Raw genomic sequence first — 21,217 nt, 5'->3', positions numbered from 1 at the left:
GTTTGAATCCAGCTTAAATGCACATTGGAAGCTGCTGCAGGGTGACCAGAGGTTACTTGAAAATTTTCTTAAGCAGCTGGAGTGAAGTATGTGTTCCTAAAAACCTTGGAAGCTCTCCCAGCTCTCAAGCACTGCTCTGGAGTACCTTGCCCATCTCTGCGTGGTGCAGGGGGCTCTGGGGAAACTGAAGCATCTGAGCTGAGGGCAAGAATGATGACTCTGCTAGGCTCTGTGTAGTAGGTCTTGCCTAGCATCACTCTCCTGCCAGTGTGTTTCTCTGTTGTTAATAGGGCCTTGGAGAGGGTCTGGAATGAGTGAAAATCAGGGAGGCATTGAGCAGAGCATCAAGGACTGAGAGACCTAACCAGGACATGGCCATTTCTCTGGAGATAATGCCAACAGCAAATCTCCTGTAATTGGCAGGGGGTTTATGCCTGATGAGCTGTTTGATCTGCCTCCCTGTGCTGGTGCTTGGGCCTTTGTCAGAAATAATGTGGAGATTTATGATTTTGTTCTAGGCTGGTTCATGCTGCAGCCTATCTCCAAGGACCACAAAAGAGCTGTTGCAAGACATTGAGCAGGGAGTCAGGGAACAGCCAAGGTTGTCTGCTGGAACAGAGGCAGCTGTTCTTCTGATGATTAGAAGTTTGAGTGACCCCTCTGTGTTCACTGGGCTTCTGCAGCACAGTAATTTTCTTGTTTCATTTAACTTTGAGGAAATCCTAGCAGAACGACTTAAAACTCCCCTTTTTAAGTAGCAGAAATCACTGGAAATGTCTTCTTGATCATGTAGCCTTGGCTTCCTCAGCCTTGGGACAGTCAGAGATGGGAAGTTGGAAAAAAAAAAGGGATTGGAGAAGATTTTTAGTCCTGTGTGGGTGGATCACTGGGAACAATTCAGAGCTGCATGGACCTGAGCCAGGAGACAAGGGATTTCGGAGCACCCAAGCCCTGAGTGTGGCACTGCCCACGAGGCTGCCTGGTGCTCATGGAAATACTTGAGAAAAAGGGCTGAGAGTTTCAGGGCTCTCTGCCAAGACATATGTGGCTCCAGGATGGACCCAGACATTCACTTTTCCCTGTCCCAGTTGTGTAGCAGTGGGTGGGCTGTGCCCCCTCAGTTCATTGCACTGAACTTTGCAGAAATGAGTTTTGAGGTGCAGCCAGCACCCAGCACAGCTTGCAGGGACCTTCTCCTGACTTCCCACCCAGGAGAATTGCTTGGGTGGTGGAAGCCTGGGCTTTGTATGGTCTCTGAGGGCATCTCCAAGCTTTCTTCTGGCTAGCTGTGTGTTTGCTTTGCTCTGGGGCTGGCAAACCCTTTTCCAGAAGCTTGTTTGCTCGGAGCACATTCCCTGGTAACCAGCAGCCTGTTGGTTTTCACCCTGCAGATCGGGGACCGGAATGGTGAACTGACAGCACAGCTGAACATGGCCCAGCTCAGGGCAGCCCTGGGCTTGGGACCTGGGGACGAGGACATGGGCACAGCTCCCCACTGCTCTGGCTATGAAGCACAAGGTGAGTTTCTGGGTTTGTGCTGGCATGGAAGAGACTCGTGAAAGATGTGGTGTATGGGGAGGGGAAGGTGTCTGGAAGTGGGCAACCTGGAAGGAAATGTGAATGCCAGAGCAGGATGAGGCTATTGAATGCCTTTACCAGAAAGGAGCCCACAGCATGCTTGCTCTGTGCTTCCCATAAAGGAAAGGAAAGGATCTAGCCCAAAATGGGCACACAATGAGTTAATGGAATTAATCTGCATTGGGAATGAAATTGCTTGTGGCAAGCATCAAAACAGCTTTTCTCTCTTTTAAAGCTCTGCAGGGCCCTTCTAACTGATTTGACTGATAGAGCAGGCTTTCAGAAGGTGGCTGGCAGGGATCTTTGTCTGCTCTTGTTCTGATGAGCACCTAGGGAATGAGCCTACATCATGGGTTGGAAGCAGGTTATGAGCATCAGCATGCTGGGTGCTGTCTCACCCCTGGAACAGCTGCAGTGATGCCCAGCATGGAAACAAAAACAAAAAGGTGGCAAGACTTGGTCATAGTCGACAAAATGCTTTTACTCACTGCACTTGGTCCTTCTGCTTTCACTCCCCAGGGACCAGGAGAGCACAGCTGAGTCCTTGTGTTCTGTCAGCCCGAGATGTCCCCAGCTCAGGGGCCACCTGCCTGTCCTGGAACTGCCCACTGCAGCCACTGGTGGGTGCCTGGCACGGGGCACTCCCAGTTGTTTGCTCTTGCTGTGGACAGATATTAAATTCACACAGATGAAACTGCATCCCGGGAGGTGCTGGGTGATTAAATATGACCTTGTCAGTGCAGACACATTTCCACAGGCAGTGTGTTCTCTTCCCTGTTGGTAGAACTGGCACAGAGAGATGGTGCTGGGGCTGAGGCAGGCTGGAGGCTGTCCCAGGCTGGAGAAAGCCTGGGCTGTGTTTGCTCTCTGACTTCTTCTGAAGATGCAGCCTGCCTGCATCAGTGCTAAATCTTCTTGTAAGAAGCCAAGCTGTGTGCAGGCCCTGCTGAGCTCCATCAGGAGCTGTGCTGGAGCTGAGCTATTTCCTCAAAGCTCATTTGGGGCACAAGGCTGTCCCAGCCACTCTTTGCACATCCTGCCCATCTTTATAGCTACTGGGAAATATGTTAGCTAGAGCTGGACATTTATCCCTGCCACCTCCCTGGGGTGGCAAAAGATTTGCTTTTGGCAAAAGATTTTGCTCTGAAAGGGGAACAGGAAAATAAACTTGATGTTGCCTCTGCTCCTGGGACAGCACAGTGTAGAACAAATGAGGTGATGGGTGGCTGGGGAGTGTAGCAGAGCAATGCCAAGGACTTGTGTTGGGCTGGATGCATGAGCATACTGTGTAGAAGAGCTGCAGCAGGAGGGGTCAGGCTCAATTTATCTGGGAGGGGGGCTCTGCAGCTCTAGACCTATTGCACAGCTTTTTCTTAGCTGGAAATAATTTAAAAAATAAAGCAAGGGGGTTCTCTGCACTCATAACTCACCCCACTGAGTCTGGGCTTGAATGCATCCTGTTATGGAGTGACCTGGTCCCCCAGTGCAGCAGGACAGTGTGTTCTGGGAGTCAGGGAGGTCTGGGTGTCAGCAGAACCCCTCCTAGGCAGAGCTGAGCCTGGTGTGTGACAGTGTCCCCCCCCCCTTTGTGGCAGTGTCCCCCCCCTTGTCTCCCTGACAGCCCCACTGCCCACATCTCACAGCACAAGCCCTGGGCAGCAGCACCCCAGGGTTGGGGGGTTTTGGTTAAGGCACATGGGAAACCCGGGCAGTCCCTGGGCTTCCCTAAGGAGCAGCAGGACAAGGCAGAGCCGCTGGTGGTCACTGCCCTCCAGCGAGCCACATGTGCCCGTGCTCCATTCCCCTCCTCTCCCGCAGCGCCGGAGCCCGGTGCGGGATGCGGGGGGTGTGAGTGGGGCTGGGCCGGTGTTCACGGGAGGTTGCAGTGACCTCGTTCATCTCTGCAGCCGCGGCTCCCATTCCCAAGGCTGGGGCTGATTTCTGCAAAGGACAGAACGTTCTCTGGAAGAAAACCAGCAATTGGGGCTGGAGTGTGCGGGAGAGGGAGGGAGAAACCCCAGAGCCCAGGACAGAAGTGTCCTTGCACAGTGAGGCTTCTCCAGTCGGTGGGAGATGGGATGTGTTGCCCTTTAAACTGTCCTGGGGAGGCAAAAATCAGCTGCCCGTGCGCTCTGTGTGTGCTGGGCTGTGCAGCAGGAGAGGTGCAGTGCTGAGCCACAGGGATGCATCTGCACATCCATCCACCTGGAAAGGTGCTGTGCCTCTTGCAAAGAGATTTGGAGGGACAAGGGGTCTGCAGAATGGCTTGTGGAGAGGAGCCTGGCTCTCTTCAGCTTTTCTTCTGGCTTCAGCTTTTATTCTGAGTTTCAGTGGAGGATGAGAGGCCACCAACCTGTCTCTGAGCCCTTGAGAAGATGGGAGATGTATTTAATGGCTGCCAGGAGCATCAGTACCCTCCTGTGCACCCATTAAATGATTAGAAAAGCATAATTATTTATATTAATAGCAGCAATTTACAGCAAGAGGAACATCTGTTTCTGTAATAGGAAGCAGGTGAGAGGGTTGAAATTCAAGTTGACTCCTGAACCAGCCGTGCTCTTTGATGTCAAATCTCAGGGTGAGGAGAGCTTTCTGGGATTTTTTGTTTCCCTTCAGATTATTTTCCCTGCTTAAAACTATAAAATGTCTACATTCATAAGGATGCTAAAACCATCTGATAGAGCAGGCATGTTATAAAACATTATTCTGCCTGCTTGATTAAATTAAAGTTTCATAATAAATTTGAGTTATGGAAAAATCTGTACTGTGGTCTGAGAAACCCTGACCAGACCCTCAGACTGTGATGTCCTTCACGGGTTACTTTTGCTTCTAAGTCTTGGGCATCATCCTCCAGGGGCTGAGGGAGGAAGGAGTGTCTGATATTTCCCCCTGCTGTTTTGGCTCCTCTTCTGAATTCTTTGTGATTTTAATTAATATTCTGAGAGCAATTGGACATCAGAAGGCAAAGCTGGAGGCCAGGGAAGTGGGGCAGTGCTGCAGAAGTCTTGTGAAAGCACCGACCTTGTCAAGCAATGCAAACACTGAGAGTTTAAAGCAACAAACCAGAAGAAGCCAGGGAGTAGCTAAAACACGAAGCAAATAAACAGAGGCTTTGTCTGTTTCTCCAGACACCCAAAAAAATGTAGCCCTGAAACCTGGTCTTGTCCTCTTCTACACACTGGGAGTGATGCATGGAGGACTGGTTGGTAAGATTCTGTGTTTGGGGGGAAGCAAGGGAACATGGTGTGCCCATCAGGGGTTGGTTTGTAGGGCTGAAGGTAACCATGAACACCAAGAAATGCTGCCTGGTGCTGGGAGATGTCCCAGGGGTGAACAGCCAGCCCTCCCCTCAGCAATTCCTCCTGCTCAGCCTTCCCTCTGGAGGGTGGCACTGGCTGGGACAACCTCCCAGCTGGGAGAAGGGGTTCAGGGAGGGTCCCCCCAGCACCAGAGGGGTGGAGGAGCCTGTCAGGGGGTTGGGACGTGCATCAGTACCTCTGCAAAGTGAAAAGGGGCTCTAGGCTGCTTTTCTTCCAAAACCAGCTCTGCAGCATGTCAGCCTCAGTCGTCATCTTTGATAGCAGCAGCAGTGTTAGGAGACACTGAGCAACACCTCTCCTGGCAGCTGGGTGTGAGTAAGGGAGGGGGTGTAGGTGTTCCAGAAGGTGTTGCTGGCATGAAGATGCTTTCAGAGCATTGAAAGCTGGTTCCTGGTGTGGTTTCTGTGCTCTTTGCAGCAGGCAGACACCACTGCTCAGCCCTGCTCAGTGAGGGCAGAAAAGGACTCGGGTGGGAGCCTGCCCTGCTCTCTGCACACCTTCTGCTGCAGCAGGGTGGGCACAAGGCAGGGCTGCCCAGGAGCTGTAGCTCTGCTCCTCTCTGTGGGAGAGGCAGCCACGCTCCAGGTTGTGTTCCCAGGTGGTGAAGTGGGCAACTGAGCCTGGGTGGTCGTGGAATGCTTCTCCTTCCTCAGCAGTTATGGGCTCAGTGTGGCTTTGGATCTGGGGCTTTGCATCCTCAAGGCAGTTTTGAGCTTGCCTTCTTCACAGGAATCTTTGAACCCTTGGATCAATTAGACAGGGAGAGAAAAAAAAATCTGCTTTTATGTTTCCTAGCCTGTTTGGTTTTGTTTGTCTGCTTACTTTAAATATCTTTTGAAGTATCTCAGAAGTGTTTGGGGCTGCTGAAATCTGCTGGGTTGACCATCCCTCTGCTGACGCAAAGCAGGGAGGAGGCATTGCTGCTATCCCATGCCAGCCTCTGCCTGGGGCTGGGATGCACCCCAGACACAAGGATCTTCCTTCTCTGTGGTTTGCTCAACCCTTCTGCAAAGGAGGGTGCTGGGTGACAGCTGTGTCCCTCTGAGCCCAGCATCCATCTGGCAGGGGGACAGCCCTGTTCCCCCAGGCTGTGGTCCCAGTGTTAGGGAACTGTTTGTCTTCAGCTGAGCAGATGAGGACAGGAGTCCCAGCACAGAACCTGCCCTGTTCTTCCCATCAGGTTGAGTAAGCATAGCAACTGAAATGGCTGAATATTTGAATATTAAGTAATCTTCAACTATATTTGATTATTTTCCCCAGAGCTGATGGGCTGCAGCTCTGCCTTGTTGCATTCTGCAGCCGTGGTGGTTTTGCCTCCTTCTGCAGGGGTTTGGTGGATGAGGCTGTTGGCAGGAGCTGAGTATCTTTTGGCCAAATGCAAGGCAGCACTGGGAGGTGGTCTGGATGCTTTATTGTGCTCTAACAGATGCTCAGGGGAGTCTTGGCTTCTGAGCAACTGTTCCCACCTGCCTTCTGGTAAGACACCTGCAGGAAGCATCTAAAGGACCCTGAGTCTGTGGTAGTCCTTGCTGTGGTGTGTAAGGGAGCAAGGCAGGAAGGGCTGGAGTGCTGCCTGCATGGGGAGCTGCTTGGGTGGAGATTCAGGGTGTTAAAGGATGCCCCTTCATTATCTTTGCAATGAGTTTTTTTCCAAATCTGAGTAGCTTGTGTTGTTACAGCTGTTAAATCATTCCAGCTGCAGTTATGGGGGGGATGAACCTCTGACTCATTTGAATTTAAACTGAGTAATTTAGCACTCAGTTCAGACTGCGCCACTATCAGCTTTATGAAATTTTAAAATCCTCTCAAAGCGTTAGGAAGTATTTAATGTTCTTCTTGTTCTGTACATGAGCCTCCTTCCCAGAGTCAGGGTACAGCCAGGCTTCTCAGCTCACTGCAGAGGAAATGCTTCAGGACTGGAGGAGAAGACAGTGTGCTAATGGAACTCAAGTACTTGTTTTACCTTGATGCCAGGGGAGACAGCAGGAGCTGGAGAGGAGGATGAGGAAGAGGCCAGTTCCTGAAGCCTGGGGTAGAGAAGGTGCTGTGTGGCTTTTAGCAAAGCAATCCATCAATCAAAGGACCTCTTGTTGTGGGGGGAGTTAACTTTTTGGAAACTGTCAGTTCTGTACACAAACTCCAGCTCCAGCCTGGGGAGCCTGAAGTTCCCTTTGGCTTCTGTTCCGGACTCCTGCAGCCATCCCAGCTCTGGTGTGTGCTGTCTGGTTCCCAAATGCATTTTCCACAGACAACACAGCCAACGTGTTGGAAATGCCTATGGTTATGATGAGGATGATCTAACAGTACAGTATTTTCTTGCAGCACTGGGCAAGAAAGGGACAGAGGAGAAGTTCTTTTTCTCACCCAGATAGGGCCAGCCTTATCTCTTGCTTAACCTCAGGAACCAGAGTCCTTCACTCCACAGCAAGACTGGCCCTGGCAGGACAAATGCTCAGACCACAGACCTTTGCTCAGCAGAAAACCTGGCAGCTTGGACAGACAGCTTGTGAACTCAGAGTCCACGTTCTAGGAGCTGCTGCACACTGACTGATTCACACCAGCATCCAGGAGAAGGGATCAAGGACATTGCTGCTCTTTTTAGAAGATTTTCCTGTGAGCATTTGAGCACTGCAAATCCCTGTCCTGTGTTGCTCTTTCTTCCTCTTGCCCTCCCTGAGTCAGTCTGTAGGACCCAGCAGTTGTAATTTCCCTTGTCTGGCTGCTGGAGATGCTTCTGTTAATTACTGTGTGTCACTTCCTTGCTCAAGCCCTGTTTATTTTTGATCCCTGCTTGTTCAACACAAACTGATAATGGAAGATTGGAGGTCATGGGGCTCTGCTGCATGCTGGCAGAGAAAATCCTGCTCCTAGAAGCAAGCCTGCCAAAAGCTCCTGCCAAGCCTTTCCATGGTTCTTGAATTAGCCTCCAGGTGACATGGCTCTTCCCAGCCTGCTCCACCCAGATCAATTTATCTCCCAGAACATCCTCCTGTCCCCATCAGTGTTTATCTATTAAACAGACACTGCCTGGAGGAGGGGCTGGTTACAGGAGGCTGCTTGTACTGGGGCTTGGAGCTCCCCACAAGCTCCTGGGCTTGGATTTGACTCTCTCTGGGATGCTGCATGATTGGATGCTCTGCATTGTCCAGGTACTACAAACACACACAAAACCCTTCAGTCTTTGGACTGAATTGCCAACACTTCATTTGCAAATTAACCTTTTTCCAGCCTTGCTCAGAGAAAAGCCAATGCCCATTGCATAGGTGGGGGAAAACTGGAATAAAAGATCTGCCTGACATCATGGCAATTGGTTTGTTAGGCTGCAAGATACAAGGTCACCTTATTCCTCAAAGGTTGCAGCTTTCCTCAGCTGTGCTGGTTTTGCCTCCACTGGAAGAAAGTAACTCCCTTGTGCCATCTCTGTCTTTAAGGAAGACTTTTTGCTCCAGATGTTACCTTTCCCTGGGGATGTTGAGGCTTTTTTGGTCCTGAGTGCCTTTATTCCCTCTCCCCACCTGAGCAGCCTCTGTGCTGCTGCTCAGCCTGGCTGCTGTCAGCCAAATGCCAATGGGTGCTGTGGGGCTCTGCAATGCTGCTGGAATTTTCAGGCAGTTGTTCAGCTGTCAGACTGGATTCTGGAGGATGAGGAACTCAGCTGACACATACTCAAAGCATCTTCTGCCAAGTGATGCAGATAAGAATCTTGATTCAAAAGTAACTTCTATTACTGCATACTACATACATATATATTTTATTTTTTTTTAAAGGAACTGTTTTTCCACAGAGAAAAAAACCCTGCAAAATTATTATTCTGGAGCAGGTTTTTGTAGTGCTCAGGATCTGTCTGGAAGGCTGATATTTGCTCAGCTGTGTGCTGTCTGTGTGCCAATGCATACACCGTGTGTTGGAGCAAATGCTGGAGCCCAGATCTTCCCAGCAGAAGAGGTTTCATTCCTGTCCTTTTGGCTCCCAGTTCTGACAATGGAAAGCTGAGGATGGGAGGGGATTGAAGAAGTCTGCTGGGACAGCACACAGGAAAAAACACTCCCACAGCTTCCCCTGACCCTTAGACATGAGTTGGTTTTATTATTTTAAGGTGTCCTCTCTGTTGTAAGCAATACCTGCTCTTGGCTTTTGTCTGGACTGTTCATAGAATCATAGAATCATAGAATTAGCCGGGTTGGAAGGGACCTCAGAGATCATCTAGTCCAACCCTTTTTCAGCCAGAAAAACCCTAAAATAACTGATAGGGAGAAAAACATTGTGCCCAGCTAGCTCTGTTCTCAGGAGGGGCCAGAGCTGTCAGGATTCCCCTGGTCCTTTCCTGCCTGAAGGATTTGGGGGTAGGCAGATGGTCCTTCCCATGGACTGACACAAACACTTTGGTGCCAGCATTTTATGGTGCAGTCATCCTAAGTAACTGATATTATTTGCTTTCTCTAGTTAGAGAAAAGTATTGTTCTAGCCCAGTAACAACTGGGAAAACAAATGCCTGCATTTATCATGCAAGTGCTGGCAATAATAGAGGTCAAGTGGATTTATAGTGCCAGAACCCATTATGTGTTTGAAGACTAATTAAAGCCTTAAATGAGATGCTTGTCCTGCTGGAGGTTGCTTGATTTTTTTATTTTTTTCCCTTTCTTTCTTGTTACTGTGCTTCTTTAAATTTTCCCCTTTCTTCTTTGAAGAACTTGCTGTACTAATGGAGCACAAGTTTGACAGAGCTTTCCTGATAAGATGTCAGGAATGAATGATTTGAGATGCTCTGTGAGCATTCAAATTGCTGGACTGTATCTCCACTGTCACTTCTGAGCTGGGGAGGGTTTACAGACCAGTCTGCCACCCCAAGCAACTGGTTTGCTTGTCTAATGGAATCATATTGAACAATATTTAGAGTCATCTGCCAAAATCAAGGTTCTAAAAGGTCTGTACAAATAGGGGGAGGCACTGTCCTGGACAAGGAGAACTCAAAAGAAAACTCAGTTAATATGGGTATGGAGTAAAATGACCTTTTCATGAAAATACAGCAAGTGCTTGTGCCAAGGGTTGTTGTGTTTTCTTTGTGGTGCAAAGCTTGAGCTCCATGGGCTGTGGCTGTGCAGGCAGCAGAGCTGGAGGCAGGGTGGGAATAATGATGTTGGCCCTACAACCTTTCCCTGTTGCTCTTCTGTGGAGTCCTCTGTCAGGTTGAATTCTCCTTCCTCTGGTACAGCCACCCCAGAGGGACACAGTGTGCTCCGCCCTGCCACCAGGACTGTCACTTCAGCTGGGCTGGGGGGTTTGCTGTGGCTCTGAGAGGGATGGGGGAGGCAGCTCTCCAGGCTGCTGGGGGTGGGGGGAGAACCTCAGAGTTATCAAAGCACATGTCAGCATGATGACAGCTTCTGGGAGAGCTCTCTGAGCTGCTGCTGCACATGTTCTGCTCAATCTTGTCAGTCTCAGGAGCACCACTTGGCAATGGACACCGACCACAGAGGAACACAACTGCATGCCCTCAACCCAGCTTTGCCCCACTGCAGATCTCTATGGGATGGTTCCCCCCCATCACCATCCTACCATAAAACCCTTGTGTGTTCTGTGGCAGCTTTTCAGATTGCAGCAAGGTAGAGGATTTTTGCTACATGAGCATTTCTCCTCTAAGTTTACTCTCAAAACTGAAGACTTGTTGGAGGGCCTGCCAGTGACATAGGAATAGAGTCCTTTCCTCTGGAGATCACACTGATCCTGCCCTTCCAGGCAGCATGGAGCTGGTGGCAGGGACCAAGCAGACAGAAAAATGGGTGGGAAGATGCTGTGCTTGCTGCATGCACCCCATCAGCATTCTGCTTTAGCCTCTTCCCCAGCCATGCAGAGCCTGGTGTAGTCCTGCACTGATCAGCCTGAAGAGCTCAAGGAGGGCAAGGAGAACACACTACCCAACTTCTGGCTGTGAAGAAAAGATTTTAGAGAAAGGTTCCTCTACCCATGGCACCACAGTGTGCAAAGGGGTTGTTGTCATCTCTGCAGGGTGAGGATGTGAGGCAGGAAAAGAAGATGAATCTAGAGGGGTATCTGAGGTGGATATATGGGGTTAGTGTCCCCAGGGCAGAAGAATAAGAAGTATTTGTGAGATGAGGGCATGCATGGGAGCTGGGGGAAGCAAGAATGTCTCAAATGCAAGCAGGCACACGAGCATCCCCAACTCCTCTGTTGCAGTAAGCTTCCCCTTCCCTGGAATTCATTGCTCCCTTCCAGATGGGGAGGTGACTGCTCCATCAAGTTCTAAAGTAGAGGAATGTGAAAAGCTTGGGCCAGGAACCAAACTGCAAATGCAAAAAGTTAACAAACCCCAAACCTTGGTTCATGGTGGTGTTGAGATTGTGGGCTGGGGGGAAGAGATTTTGAAAAAAAAATATTTTAAAAAGAAACAGCAAGCCTGGACACTGAGAAGAACAACTTCCAAGGAGTTCCAGGAAGACAGGGCATGAATACAGCCAGTCAGTAGCATTGCTCAGCTGATATTCACAAGAAGGTTTCAACTTGCTCTATTAGAGATCTCAGCAAGCCTTGAAGACAGAGAGAGCATTTAGAAATGCCCCTGAGGTTTTCCGTTACTCTGCAGCAGGCTTGGTAAACATGCCAATAAATACTGGAGAGAGAGGAAAAAACCTTCCAGAGGAACAGCCCCAGGTTTTCAGCTGCTCCATCCATTCAGCATCCACGGCTGCTGCTGTTGAGCAGCACTGGGAAGAAAGAGGCAGAGTTGAACGTCTGCTGGGTATTAGGTGGTGCTGCAGGTATTTCTGGGAAAAATAACTTGGAGGAGGCTAAAGCCATCTGAGGGATGTCCTGGTTGGAGACACAGACTTAATGTGTCCTTCTGTCGTGGGGTGCATGTGAGTATGGAAATCTCTCTGCTGGGCTGGAAGAGGAGGATGTGGGGGCTGCAGAGGAAAGGGGAGAAGCTCTCCCAGGCATGGTGGGAACTGCTGCCTGTGTTATCTTCTTGTAATAGCCTTGGTTAATAGGGAGCCTCTGAATTCCTCTAGCTGCTGGTTTTCATAGCACTGCTCATTCCACCCATGGTGAGGGGCTATGGCAGAACCCTAGGTTTTTGCAAGACTGGCGTTTGGCCCCAGTGCTGGTCGTGTTTTCTTCTGGAAGAAACCAGGTGATTAGGATGGTTCTGAAGTTGAGTTTGTAACTCCTAACTTCTTCCTCTCTCAGCTCAACTGAATATGAAATCCACATGGTAACAGAGGAACAGCAGCATCAAAGCAACTGAAAAAGACAAATTGTTCTGCGTGCCCTAATTGCCGGGGTGCTCTCAGCTGACTGCCTGTATTAAATTAACAAAGGGGAAGGCAGGTTTTCTCAGAGCAGAGATTAATGGTTTCTGGCCAGTGGTTTAATGCTGTTGCAGCCGTACAAAAGCACCTGAGGACGGAGGTGTATAATTAACGACTCTCCAGGCTGTTGGAAATGATGTGTGTTTATCTAATCAGACACACTTGGCTCTTTTCTTGCTTTCCTGGAAGGGGCCGTTAAAAGCCGCCGTGACGCAGGCTCCCTCCCAGCTGCTGCCCTTGCCTCTTGGGCATTGCTCTGAAACCCAAATGTACCAGCAGGTTAAGTGCTTGTAGGTGTCTTTTATTCTAGACTCAATTTTCTGCCTTCTCTCATGTTAAGTTTGTCCACTAAGCAGCTCAGTGGGGTTTGTAGAGGGTCCGTGGGTGCTGTTCTAACATAAGCTCTGCTGTTAGGTGGGGGTGGGAGGCTGAGGAACCTTCAGGTTGGGGGGTTTGCTGCTGCAGGAACCACCCCAAGCTCCGTGGTTTCCAGTCCCCTGAAGCTTGGAAGTTATTACAGGACCTTGAGTCCAAAGCTTTGGGTTTGCCCTGTGTGGTGTTGCTGGTGTGGGCTGTCAGGGGGTGCTCAGCCAAACAGAACCCTCAGGAAAGACCAGAGAAAAGGAGCAGGAGGTGAAAGGGGGAATTTTCCAGAGGAGGTGAAGGCATCGTGGGGCCATTGTGTGAATTCTGGCTGGGTTGGTGGGCAAGGCAATAGAAGCTGGAAGCAGGTTGGAGGGAGACATGAAGGTAGAGTTTGGAAAGCAGGAGCTGGAGCTGAACTGAGTTTCACTCAATTTCTGCTTTTTGAGCTTTCACCACTACTCAAATACTGCATTAAAATGACTTTTACAAAATCCCAAATATAATGAGCACTGCCAAATGTTGTGATTTCTCTGACTGCTTCAGGGCAAGGTTTTGCACCCTTTAGGGCTGTTTAGATAGTTATGGTTACGATAGGAAATATTTGCTCTTTCACTTAGTTTTCCAGCCCTCATGACTGTAGAGAAAAGCTCGAAGCTGTATCCCAGATACATTCTTTAAGCTAAAAACATGAAGATAAGGCAACAATTCTGCACCTTTATTAAACTATATCTTTGTTAGGATTTTTCTCAATGTCAGTCCCCTGACTTTTGTTATTTAGTGTGGGTTTTGTAACTCCTGAATTCCAGAGCCTCAGTTGAGATCAGGGTCACAGCCACTGGTTTGACAGCAGAAGTCTTTGCAGTCCAAGCTGTTGCTGACTGTGCTGTGATAGTGTTGTGAAAAACGACCCAAAACAATAGAGAAAAAAAATAATGTTTGGATCTCAAGGACAGCACAGCTGCAGCATCTCATCCTCCAGACTTCAGAGTTAACAGGAGGGGGGGTTCTGCCCTGGTTTGAATTTTATCTGTGTGACATAAGTGCCGTGGGTAAGTGACACCCTCCTGATGCCAGTGTGCATTGTTTTGCAGGAGCCAGGCCAAAGAGACTCCAAAGGAACAGCATGGACAGCTTGGACCTCCTGAAGTTCCCTTCTGAAAAGGTAAGCAAAGATGTCTGGCCTCAGAGATTGAAGATCAGGAGGAATCTGTAATGGTTTGCTGACTGGCTTCATTTGCAGGCAAGCATGCAATTAGCAGGTATCATTGGAGTCAATGGGATTAACCAAAGAGCTTGGAGGAGAGGAACAGCTGGGCTAACTAAGAAGGCACTTAACTGAAAGCTGAAAAAGCCACTTCTGTGCTTTTTTGGAAAAAACAGCCCTTTATTGAGAGGATAATCAGCAGCGTTTTAGCCTCTTTAGTGGCTGGTGGCCAATCTCAGTGCCTTGTCAGCCCAGCAGTGCTGCATTCATCAGGAGTGGGAAGAGAGAGGTCAGAGGCAGGGGATGGAGCCTTGTAGGAGGGGGTTTTGTTCCAAGGGGCTCTGGGGATTGTCTGTGCTGTTTCACTGCTGGAAGCATCAGACCTGAGCAGATCCATGTTTTCAGTCTCCCCAGGGCAAAGGCTCTTTCTGCAGTCAGCTGGGAGGCACTGAGCCTTTCCACCTACAGGAATCATTTCAGTTGCTCAGAAAATCCTACACAGGATTATTAGGGCCATAGGGCTCAGTCATCCCCTTTCCTGAAGGAGGTGACCACTTCCATCTTGCTATAGTGAGGCTGTAAGTCTGCAAAGAACCTATCAGTGAATTGAACCACGATCTCTGCAGCACCCTCTGCTTATTCTCTCACCTTTTCTGCCCTTCATCTCTGCAGAGCTAGCCTTCAAGTCAGCAGGGACACCTCTTTACCACCCAGCCCAGGAACTCTTGTCTGATGTCTGCACAGAGCAGATCTGCCAGGGCAAGTCCATACAGGGCTCTGAGTGACCCAGCAGTAGTGAGAATGCCACCTCCCTCATCATCCTGCACTCTCCAACCTGTGTCTTGTTCCTTGTTTTGGACTTTCTTAGTTTTAGCTCCCAGCCATTGGGTCTTGTTTATTCTCTGCCAGACTAAAAATCTCTTTATCACACACTGGTTTCCATCCTGAAGGTGCTTACATCCCATAATTGAGTCATCTCTTCTTTTTGTCATTTGCTGAACAGTTTGGGGGCTCTAACTAAGGCATTAAGGCATCAGAAGGCAGTTTTTTCCAGTTCTGAAATCCACTTTTGTGGCTGGTTTTCAAAAAGTGAACACCAGCCTGGCTGCATTGGTCCCATCAGTAGCATCCAAGGAAATCTCTCCTTACTTGTTCCCACTATTCCTATTTGTATTGCAAGGAATGGAAAAGACTTTCTGGCTACAGCATCCACTCTGGTGTTGGTGTGCTGTGACTTAAAAGTTCTCTTCAATATCCTTGGCTTTTTGGTGTGTGTGTTTTTAAGTCCCAACCTTGTGGTCCCTTGGGTTCCCTCCTGAGCTGGGTCAAGTGTCTTTCCCTTGCCTGGAGTTGCTGCAGTGGGGATGCTCTGGGGAGGCCTCTCAGTGCATTATATGGAGGTGTAATCATATATTTTACATATCTGGGGGAGCACTGAGCAGGGGTATTGAAGAGAGGAAAGGAGGACAGCAGTGAGAGAACAGAGAACTGCTTGTAGCCATCTGCTGTGGTCACCTTCCCCTCCAGTCCCCACATACATCTGATGGTCTGAGGCTTGGCCAAGGGGCTGAATGGGACTCCAGCCACTCATGTTCATCTGTTTTAGGAAATCATGAGGCAAGGGCCCTTCTTCTTGCAGAAGCCAGTGGGACACACTGAGGCATGTGATGCTCCTTGTGTGCTGGGAGGCAAGTCCTAGAGGTGGGAAATGCCAGGGAGCATCCAGCATAGCCACACTCCCAGGGCATGGTCAGGTTATCCCTGGGTCAGTGTGGGCTGCAGCATGGCTAGGAGCTGGGAAGGAGTAAAGATAGAGTAAGAGGAGAGACTTGTGCCAAGGGTTTGGTGTCCTGGGCAGGGTGAGGTTGTCACTGTGTTCAGAAGAAGTCTTCATGAGTGCAGTTTGCAGAGATCCCTAACAGCAGTGACTGCATCTGACCTTGCATGCATCATTCCCCATGCCTGTAAATAAACCAGCTATGCTTCTGCTTCCCTTCCTGGAATTTTTAAGAGGATGCTACTTCTCTCTGACTTCTCCCTGTGGAGAAACTGATTCCTGTGTGTTGCTTGGGTGATACTTCACCTCTGCTCATTAAAACCACTCAGGGATAGGCAAAATGTCCTCACTTAGCCCTGCACACCATGGGGCCCTACTCACACTCTCTGAACTCCATGTAACTTCTTGCTTCTCCTGTGTCTCCTCTCCTGTGGCCGTTGCCAACAGATCTCCACATAAACCTGAGACAAGAGATTTGTGCAATGACTGTTTCTTCTTTTTTTTTTTTCAAGGACCAAAATGGGGACAGCCATCACGTGGGAGATCTGAAGATCTCTGGGAAGGAGTTCTTGTCATTGCCTGCGAGGTCAAAGAAATACCAGGAGCACCAGTCCAGTTCAGAGAGAAAGTCCCAGGGGCCCAGTACATCCCCCCTGGGTACCAATGACATCCGACTCCAGGTGTCACAGTCGGTAGGAAGATTTTTTTTTCCCTCCAGTACTGATTTGGGAGCTTCTTATGGCATGTTCTTACCTCATTTCTCACCTGGCCTGGGGGTGTCTGTGTGGCCTGTTGGCTGTGAGACATTCTCTGCAGCCAGCTCTGCTCTTGGCTGTTTGGACAACTTCAGGCAAATCTTTTTTGCCTTTCTTGAGCCTCAGCTTCACTGTCCATCAGACAGAACAAGTGGTACCATCATGAACTGGTTTATGAGAGCTTGGTATTTAGTTGTGACATTGGCAACCTTCCCTTGAGGGAAAGCTCCCTTCCCTGAGCTTTCCAGAGTCTGGGACTGTCATGCTGGGATGCTTTGAATTCCAGAAGAAAAAGCAATCTGGAGACCTTGCTGTGTGGAGTCTGACTTGATCAGCCTCTTGGGTTCAGAAGGAGCAGGCTTCTTGCCTTCAAGTAACAGAGATTTTTGATGAGCAACCAAAAATGTTTGTTGCATTTGTCAAACCTGGGAGCTCAGCTGTTGTTCCCTCTCATCTCTGGTCACATCAATGGTCTGCAGAGGCACTTGGAATTCCTCAATCATTAGGCAGAGATGGGTGGTACAAAATCATTGGCTAGGAGCTTCTCTTTGGGAGGAAGTTGGGTGAAGGCTCCTTCCTCAAGAGCTGCAGCAGGCAGGAGGAGCTGGCCCTGATGTTGGTGATTTCTGGGTTCCTGGGTTGGGTACTGAAGAGCTCTGACTCAGTCTGTGCTTGGCTCCCTGCAGAGCGGTGGAGATCCTGCCCTGGAAAGCTCTCCACAGTCTTTTTGATGTCTTTAGCCTGAACAATTGAGCTGTTTGTTAGGTTGGTATCTTCTGGTTGTGTTGATATTTGTTGTGACATGTGGGAAATGCAACATACTGGGGAAGCTTCCTGCAGCTGTGCTGGTTTTGTTCTCAGTCCTGGAGCCAGGGATCACATCCACAAATGCTGGCATGTTTCTGGGCGTGGAGATATTTGAACCCAGTGATCTGCAGTGAGAAGCTTCAAGTCCTCAGCCTGTTGTTGCCAGGAGATGGAATGTAGCAGCAAAGATTTAATGATCACACGGGTGCTTGAAGGTTTTGGGGCTCTTGCTTTATCCTGAGCCTGTAACACTCTGTCACAGCCCTCTGATCCTGTAATGATTCCAGATGGATTAAGTTAGAGCCAGGAAAGATAGGCCTGTTTTTTCTTGGCATTTAAGAAAAATGAAATAAAATATTTTCATGCTAGGTGAGAATAAGCCTGAGCTGCAGAGCTTGGGATGAAGCCTGTCCTGTAGAACAGGCATGCCTGGAAGTGTTTCTAGCACTGAGCCCTTTGTTCCTGGTCTGCAGGTCATGGGGACAACCTGTGTGCAGATGCAGATGTACACATCCCTTTTGACCACTGATATTCTTGATTCTCAGTTCTCTGACCACTGGAGACAGGATCTTTACACTAACTGGGATTTTTTTTAAGCCTTCACTGAGCTCATTCTTCATTCCCAGTAGTGCTTGTGGAAATGTTCTAATAGGAAAAGCATTTCCTACTGCTCACCGGTGCAAACAGGATCATTGAGAAGGAAAACAAAGCTCATTGGAGCCAGAAAGGAGACAGCAGCATGGGGGCACCCAAGGCAATACAAAAGCAGAAAAAAAACCAACCCACTTGCCAGAAATAGCCTTTTATTTTTAACTCAGACATTCAGCCAGAAACCAAATAAAAGCCATGTTCCACCAGGAGCAAGACAAAAAGCAGGAGTGGAGCTGTGGGATGTCCATGAAGGAGCAAGGGAAGGCACAGATCCCCCCCAGTCACAGGGGAGCCCTCCAGCCCCCTGGGATCCTCCTGTTCCTGACTCTGTGGGCAGGCAAGGGACACCCAGCTCCTCCCATCCTTCAGGGATGGGGGAACTGGCAGCAGGGACTCAAAGCCCAGAGTTTGCACTTGCAGACAGGGAGCTCAGGCTCTACCTGAGGGCTGTTTCACCTTTCAGCAACTGTTTTCCTGTGTGACTTTGCAGTGTGTGTATTAACTCCCCACTTGCTCCAGGTTTGTTCCATTTTTGGTTAATTTCCCAGGCGTACCTGGTAGTGAAGCAGCATAGAGAGAATTCAAGAGGATGTGTAGAGCAGCAGTGTGTGAAAAAAAATGACATCTTCCTCCTTGCAGACACTAAACTTGTCCTGTTTTATCCCAAGAGAGAATAGATCAATGCACAGTGCTCATGGGGTGAGTGCCTGTCTTGGGTTTTAAAGAATGCCCTTTGCTTGGTGTTTAATGGGCCATAGTCCATATCCCATGAAAATCAAAGTGATGAATGTTTTATTGTGTTTTTCATCAGACCAGCAGCTCTGCAGAGTTACAGAGTGGGATTACAACTTGGGTTCTTTGTGGGCAGCTGCCTCTGGCCCAGGCACCCCCCTGGCAGGCAGCAGAACCTCTCTGGCACGTGGCTTACAGCAGCTGGGTGTCCTCAGACCATCAGAGACCCTCCAGAAAGGGCTCTTCTGCCAGGAGAAAATCTCTGCAGCCTGTTCTGATGGACCAGGCTGGGTCACTTCAGGTGAACTGTGTTTTGTCTTGGTGCTGCCAGTTGTGTCCCCTGGCTTTGTGGCACCTCACAACATTTCGGGTATTTGCCAAACGTGAAGCAGCTCATTGCCCTCTGTTCTGCTTTTGTCCTGTCCCCCAGGGGGCTCCTGGGGCTGTGTCAGTCTGTTGTAGAGGAGTCTGGGTGGGCTTTTTTGGAAAGCTGCCATTCCCATCCATGGAAGCCATTTTAATCAAATGTAGCAAACTCTACCCAAGACAGGAGAGAAACTTTCCCTGGTCAGGCTGCTCAGACAAAAGTCACCCCCAGATGCCTCATTTTGGGAAGGCTCAAAGCAGAAATCTCCTCTAATCCATCAGTAAACAGTGAGTCCTTAATTAAAGGTGGGGACTAATGGTTGATCTAAGGTGTTTTTATGGGATGCCACAGTTCCTGCTGTCCCATCAAAGGTCCCAACTCCAAGTTGCAGATGTGGTTCTGCCTGGTGCTCTCCCACGGTTCTGCAGAGAGGAACCAAGGCTGCATGCAGGGATGCCCAGGGAAAAAAATCCCTATCTGAGGACTCCTAAACCAAGAGATGTAATCTCTGGATAAGTCCTGCTGTCAACACAGCCACTGAGCTCCTTCTAAAGGGGCTCCCTGCAAGAGGAGAGCTCCCTGGGGTGGGACAGGGAGGTCCCATGGGTGTGGTGCCTGAGTCACAGCTCCTGGGTTGGTTGCCCATCTCTGCCACCAGCTGCTGCTTATTTTTTTCCCTCTTCCCCATCCTTGTGATGGGGTAATGCTGCTTGCCTGCCTCCCCTGGGGAGGTTACAGGGGCGTGATGATGGCTCTCAAATTGTTGGAGCTTTGGATGGCAGGAGCTGTGGTGGTGTTATTAGCATTGGTGATGATGATGCTAATTACTGAGCTGCTGGGAAACTCCCCATGGGAGGAGGCGAGAGAGGGGAGGGGATGCAGGGAAAAGGGAAGGGAGGCAAAGTGAGCTCGGGGATGGAGAGGAGCCTGTCCATGCTGGCAGCTCTGTTGGGTCCTGGGAGAAGGGCTCAGCCTGTTGGCAAAGCTGTGGGGATGCTGGGATGGATAGGAGAAGCCATGGCCCAAGTGCTGCATAAGGTAGGAGAGTGTGGTCCCTCTGTGGCTGAGACCTTCCTGCCACTGCTGGGCAAGGTGAACACGATGGAGAGCTCGTGCAGAAGGGTTGTGTGGCTGGTGGGGCAGAGAGAGAAGGGTTTCCTTACCCCTCCTGTGTCCCTGTGAGGTTGGGGAATTTCCTAGCTGTGGCTGGTGGGTGCTGGGAGAAGAGGGACCAGCACTACCTGGCTCTGGGGGATGGCCAAGGGCAGAGTCCTCTTCAGCCCTGAGATCAAGTTTGGAGCTCCTGAGGCTACCTGAGGCTCTCCACAGGCAGAGCAAAGGTGGGTTTGAGCTGGGAGAAGCTGGTGAGGGTGAGATGCATTTGGTCCTATTTTCTCTCTGTTGCAGCAGAGCCCTGAGCGAAAGGAGCTGCATTAGAGCTCAGTCCCTGGGCCCTGCAATTGTGGGGGCCAAATCTGGGTGCTGCCTGGGACTCGTGCACTGCACACCTTCTGAGGTTCCTCTTTTAAGAGCAACATCAAAGCAGAAGGCTTTCTATTGCATGAAGCTTTGCAGACATCAAAGGCTTGCTCATAAATTTAGCCTCTGCTCCACTGTGAAGAAGGTCATAATGCTTCAGCTCTTGATTGACATGGTATCAGTTGTATTTTCAAGGGCTACTGGAAGGATGGGATATTTCTAACACTTCAGAAATATCAGAGGTTTTATGTCCCTTACCCTGCTCTCTGAGAGAGCAACCACTGTGGAAGAAAGAAGAGGGTCCAGGCTGTGTGATCCTGGAAAAACTGCTTGGGGAGCCCCAGTTCTGGTGGGCACTGACCTGAAGTCCCAGGGCAGTGGGACTGTGCACCTGCCAGAGATCAAGGTCACTTTATTGGGTCAAGGTCCATGAGCTAGATCAAAAAACATGGAGAGAGGTAAAGTTCAAACCCAGTCCAGTGTCCAGCCCAGTCAAACCCTTCTTCGGGGATCCATGCTCTAGAAATGGTCCTGTTCATCTGGACTCCCCTCTTCCCAGGGGACAGAACCATCTTGAGGGAGTGCATCCTCACTCTGCAGACCTGTGCTTCACCCTGTCCTCTGCAAAGACCATTTATAGGCAAGAGAAAGGGTTTGATGTGTTTGATGGCAGTGACAGTTTGCAGAGCTGGGCTGCTGTTGTGTTCAGACACTGAGCAATTTCCAAGCATGCTGCATCACCAAACATTCCCTAGGACAAATATTTTTATAAAACCTTTTTTATGATTGCAGTGCAGAGCAGCCACAAAAGAAGGAAAACCTTGTAGATCATACCCTCCCCCCACCCCACAGG

The 21,217-nt window shown here is 49.6% G+C and overlaps 1 protein-coding gene across 1 annotated transcript in view; it reads left to right on the top strand.

The window, feature by feature from the left end:
• The window catches only part of GPSM1 (G protein signaling modulator 1), a 68,792-nt gene that overhangs the window by 29,072 nt on the left and 18,503 nt on the right, over nucleotides 1-21,217 (top strand). Inside the window, exons 9-11 of the mRNA XM_030461459.1 lie at nucleotides 1,392-1,518; nucleotides 13,684-13,754; nucleotides 16,086-16,265. Of these exons, the coding sequence (XP_030317319.1) occupies nucleotides 1,392-1,518; nucleotides 13,684-13,754; nucleotides 16,086-16,265 (378 nt within the window). The remainder of the gene's footprint in view (nucleotides 1-1,391; nucleotides 1,519-13,683; nucleotides 13,755-16,085; nucleotides 16,266-21,217) is intronic.

This window comes from Calypte anna, chromosome 17 (genome assembly GCF_003957555.1).
Source record: "Calypte anna isolate BGI_N300 chromosome 17, bCalAnn1_v1.p, whole genome shotgun sequence".
NCBI lineage: Eukaryota > Metazoa > Chordata > Aves > Apodiformes > Trochilidae > Calypte > Calypte anna.
The sequence above is the reverse complement of the archived record's forward strand: the minus strand, read 5'-3'. Positions and strand labels throughout refer to the sequence as shown.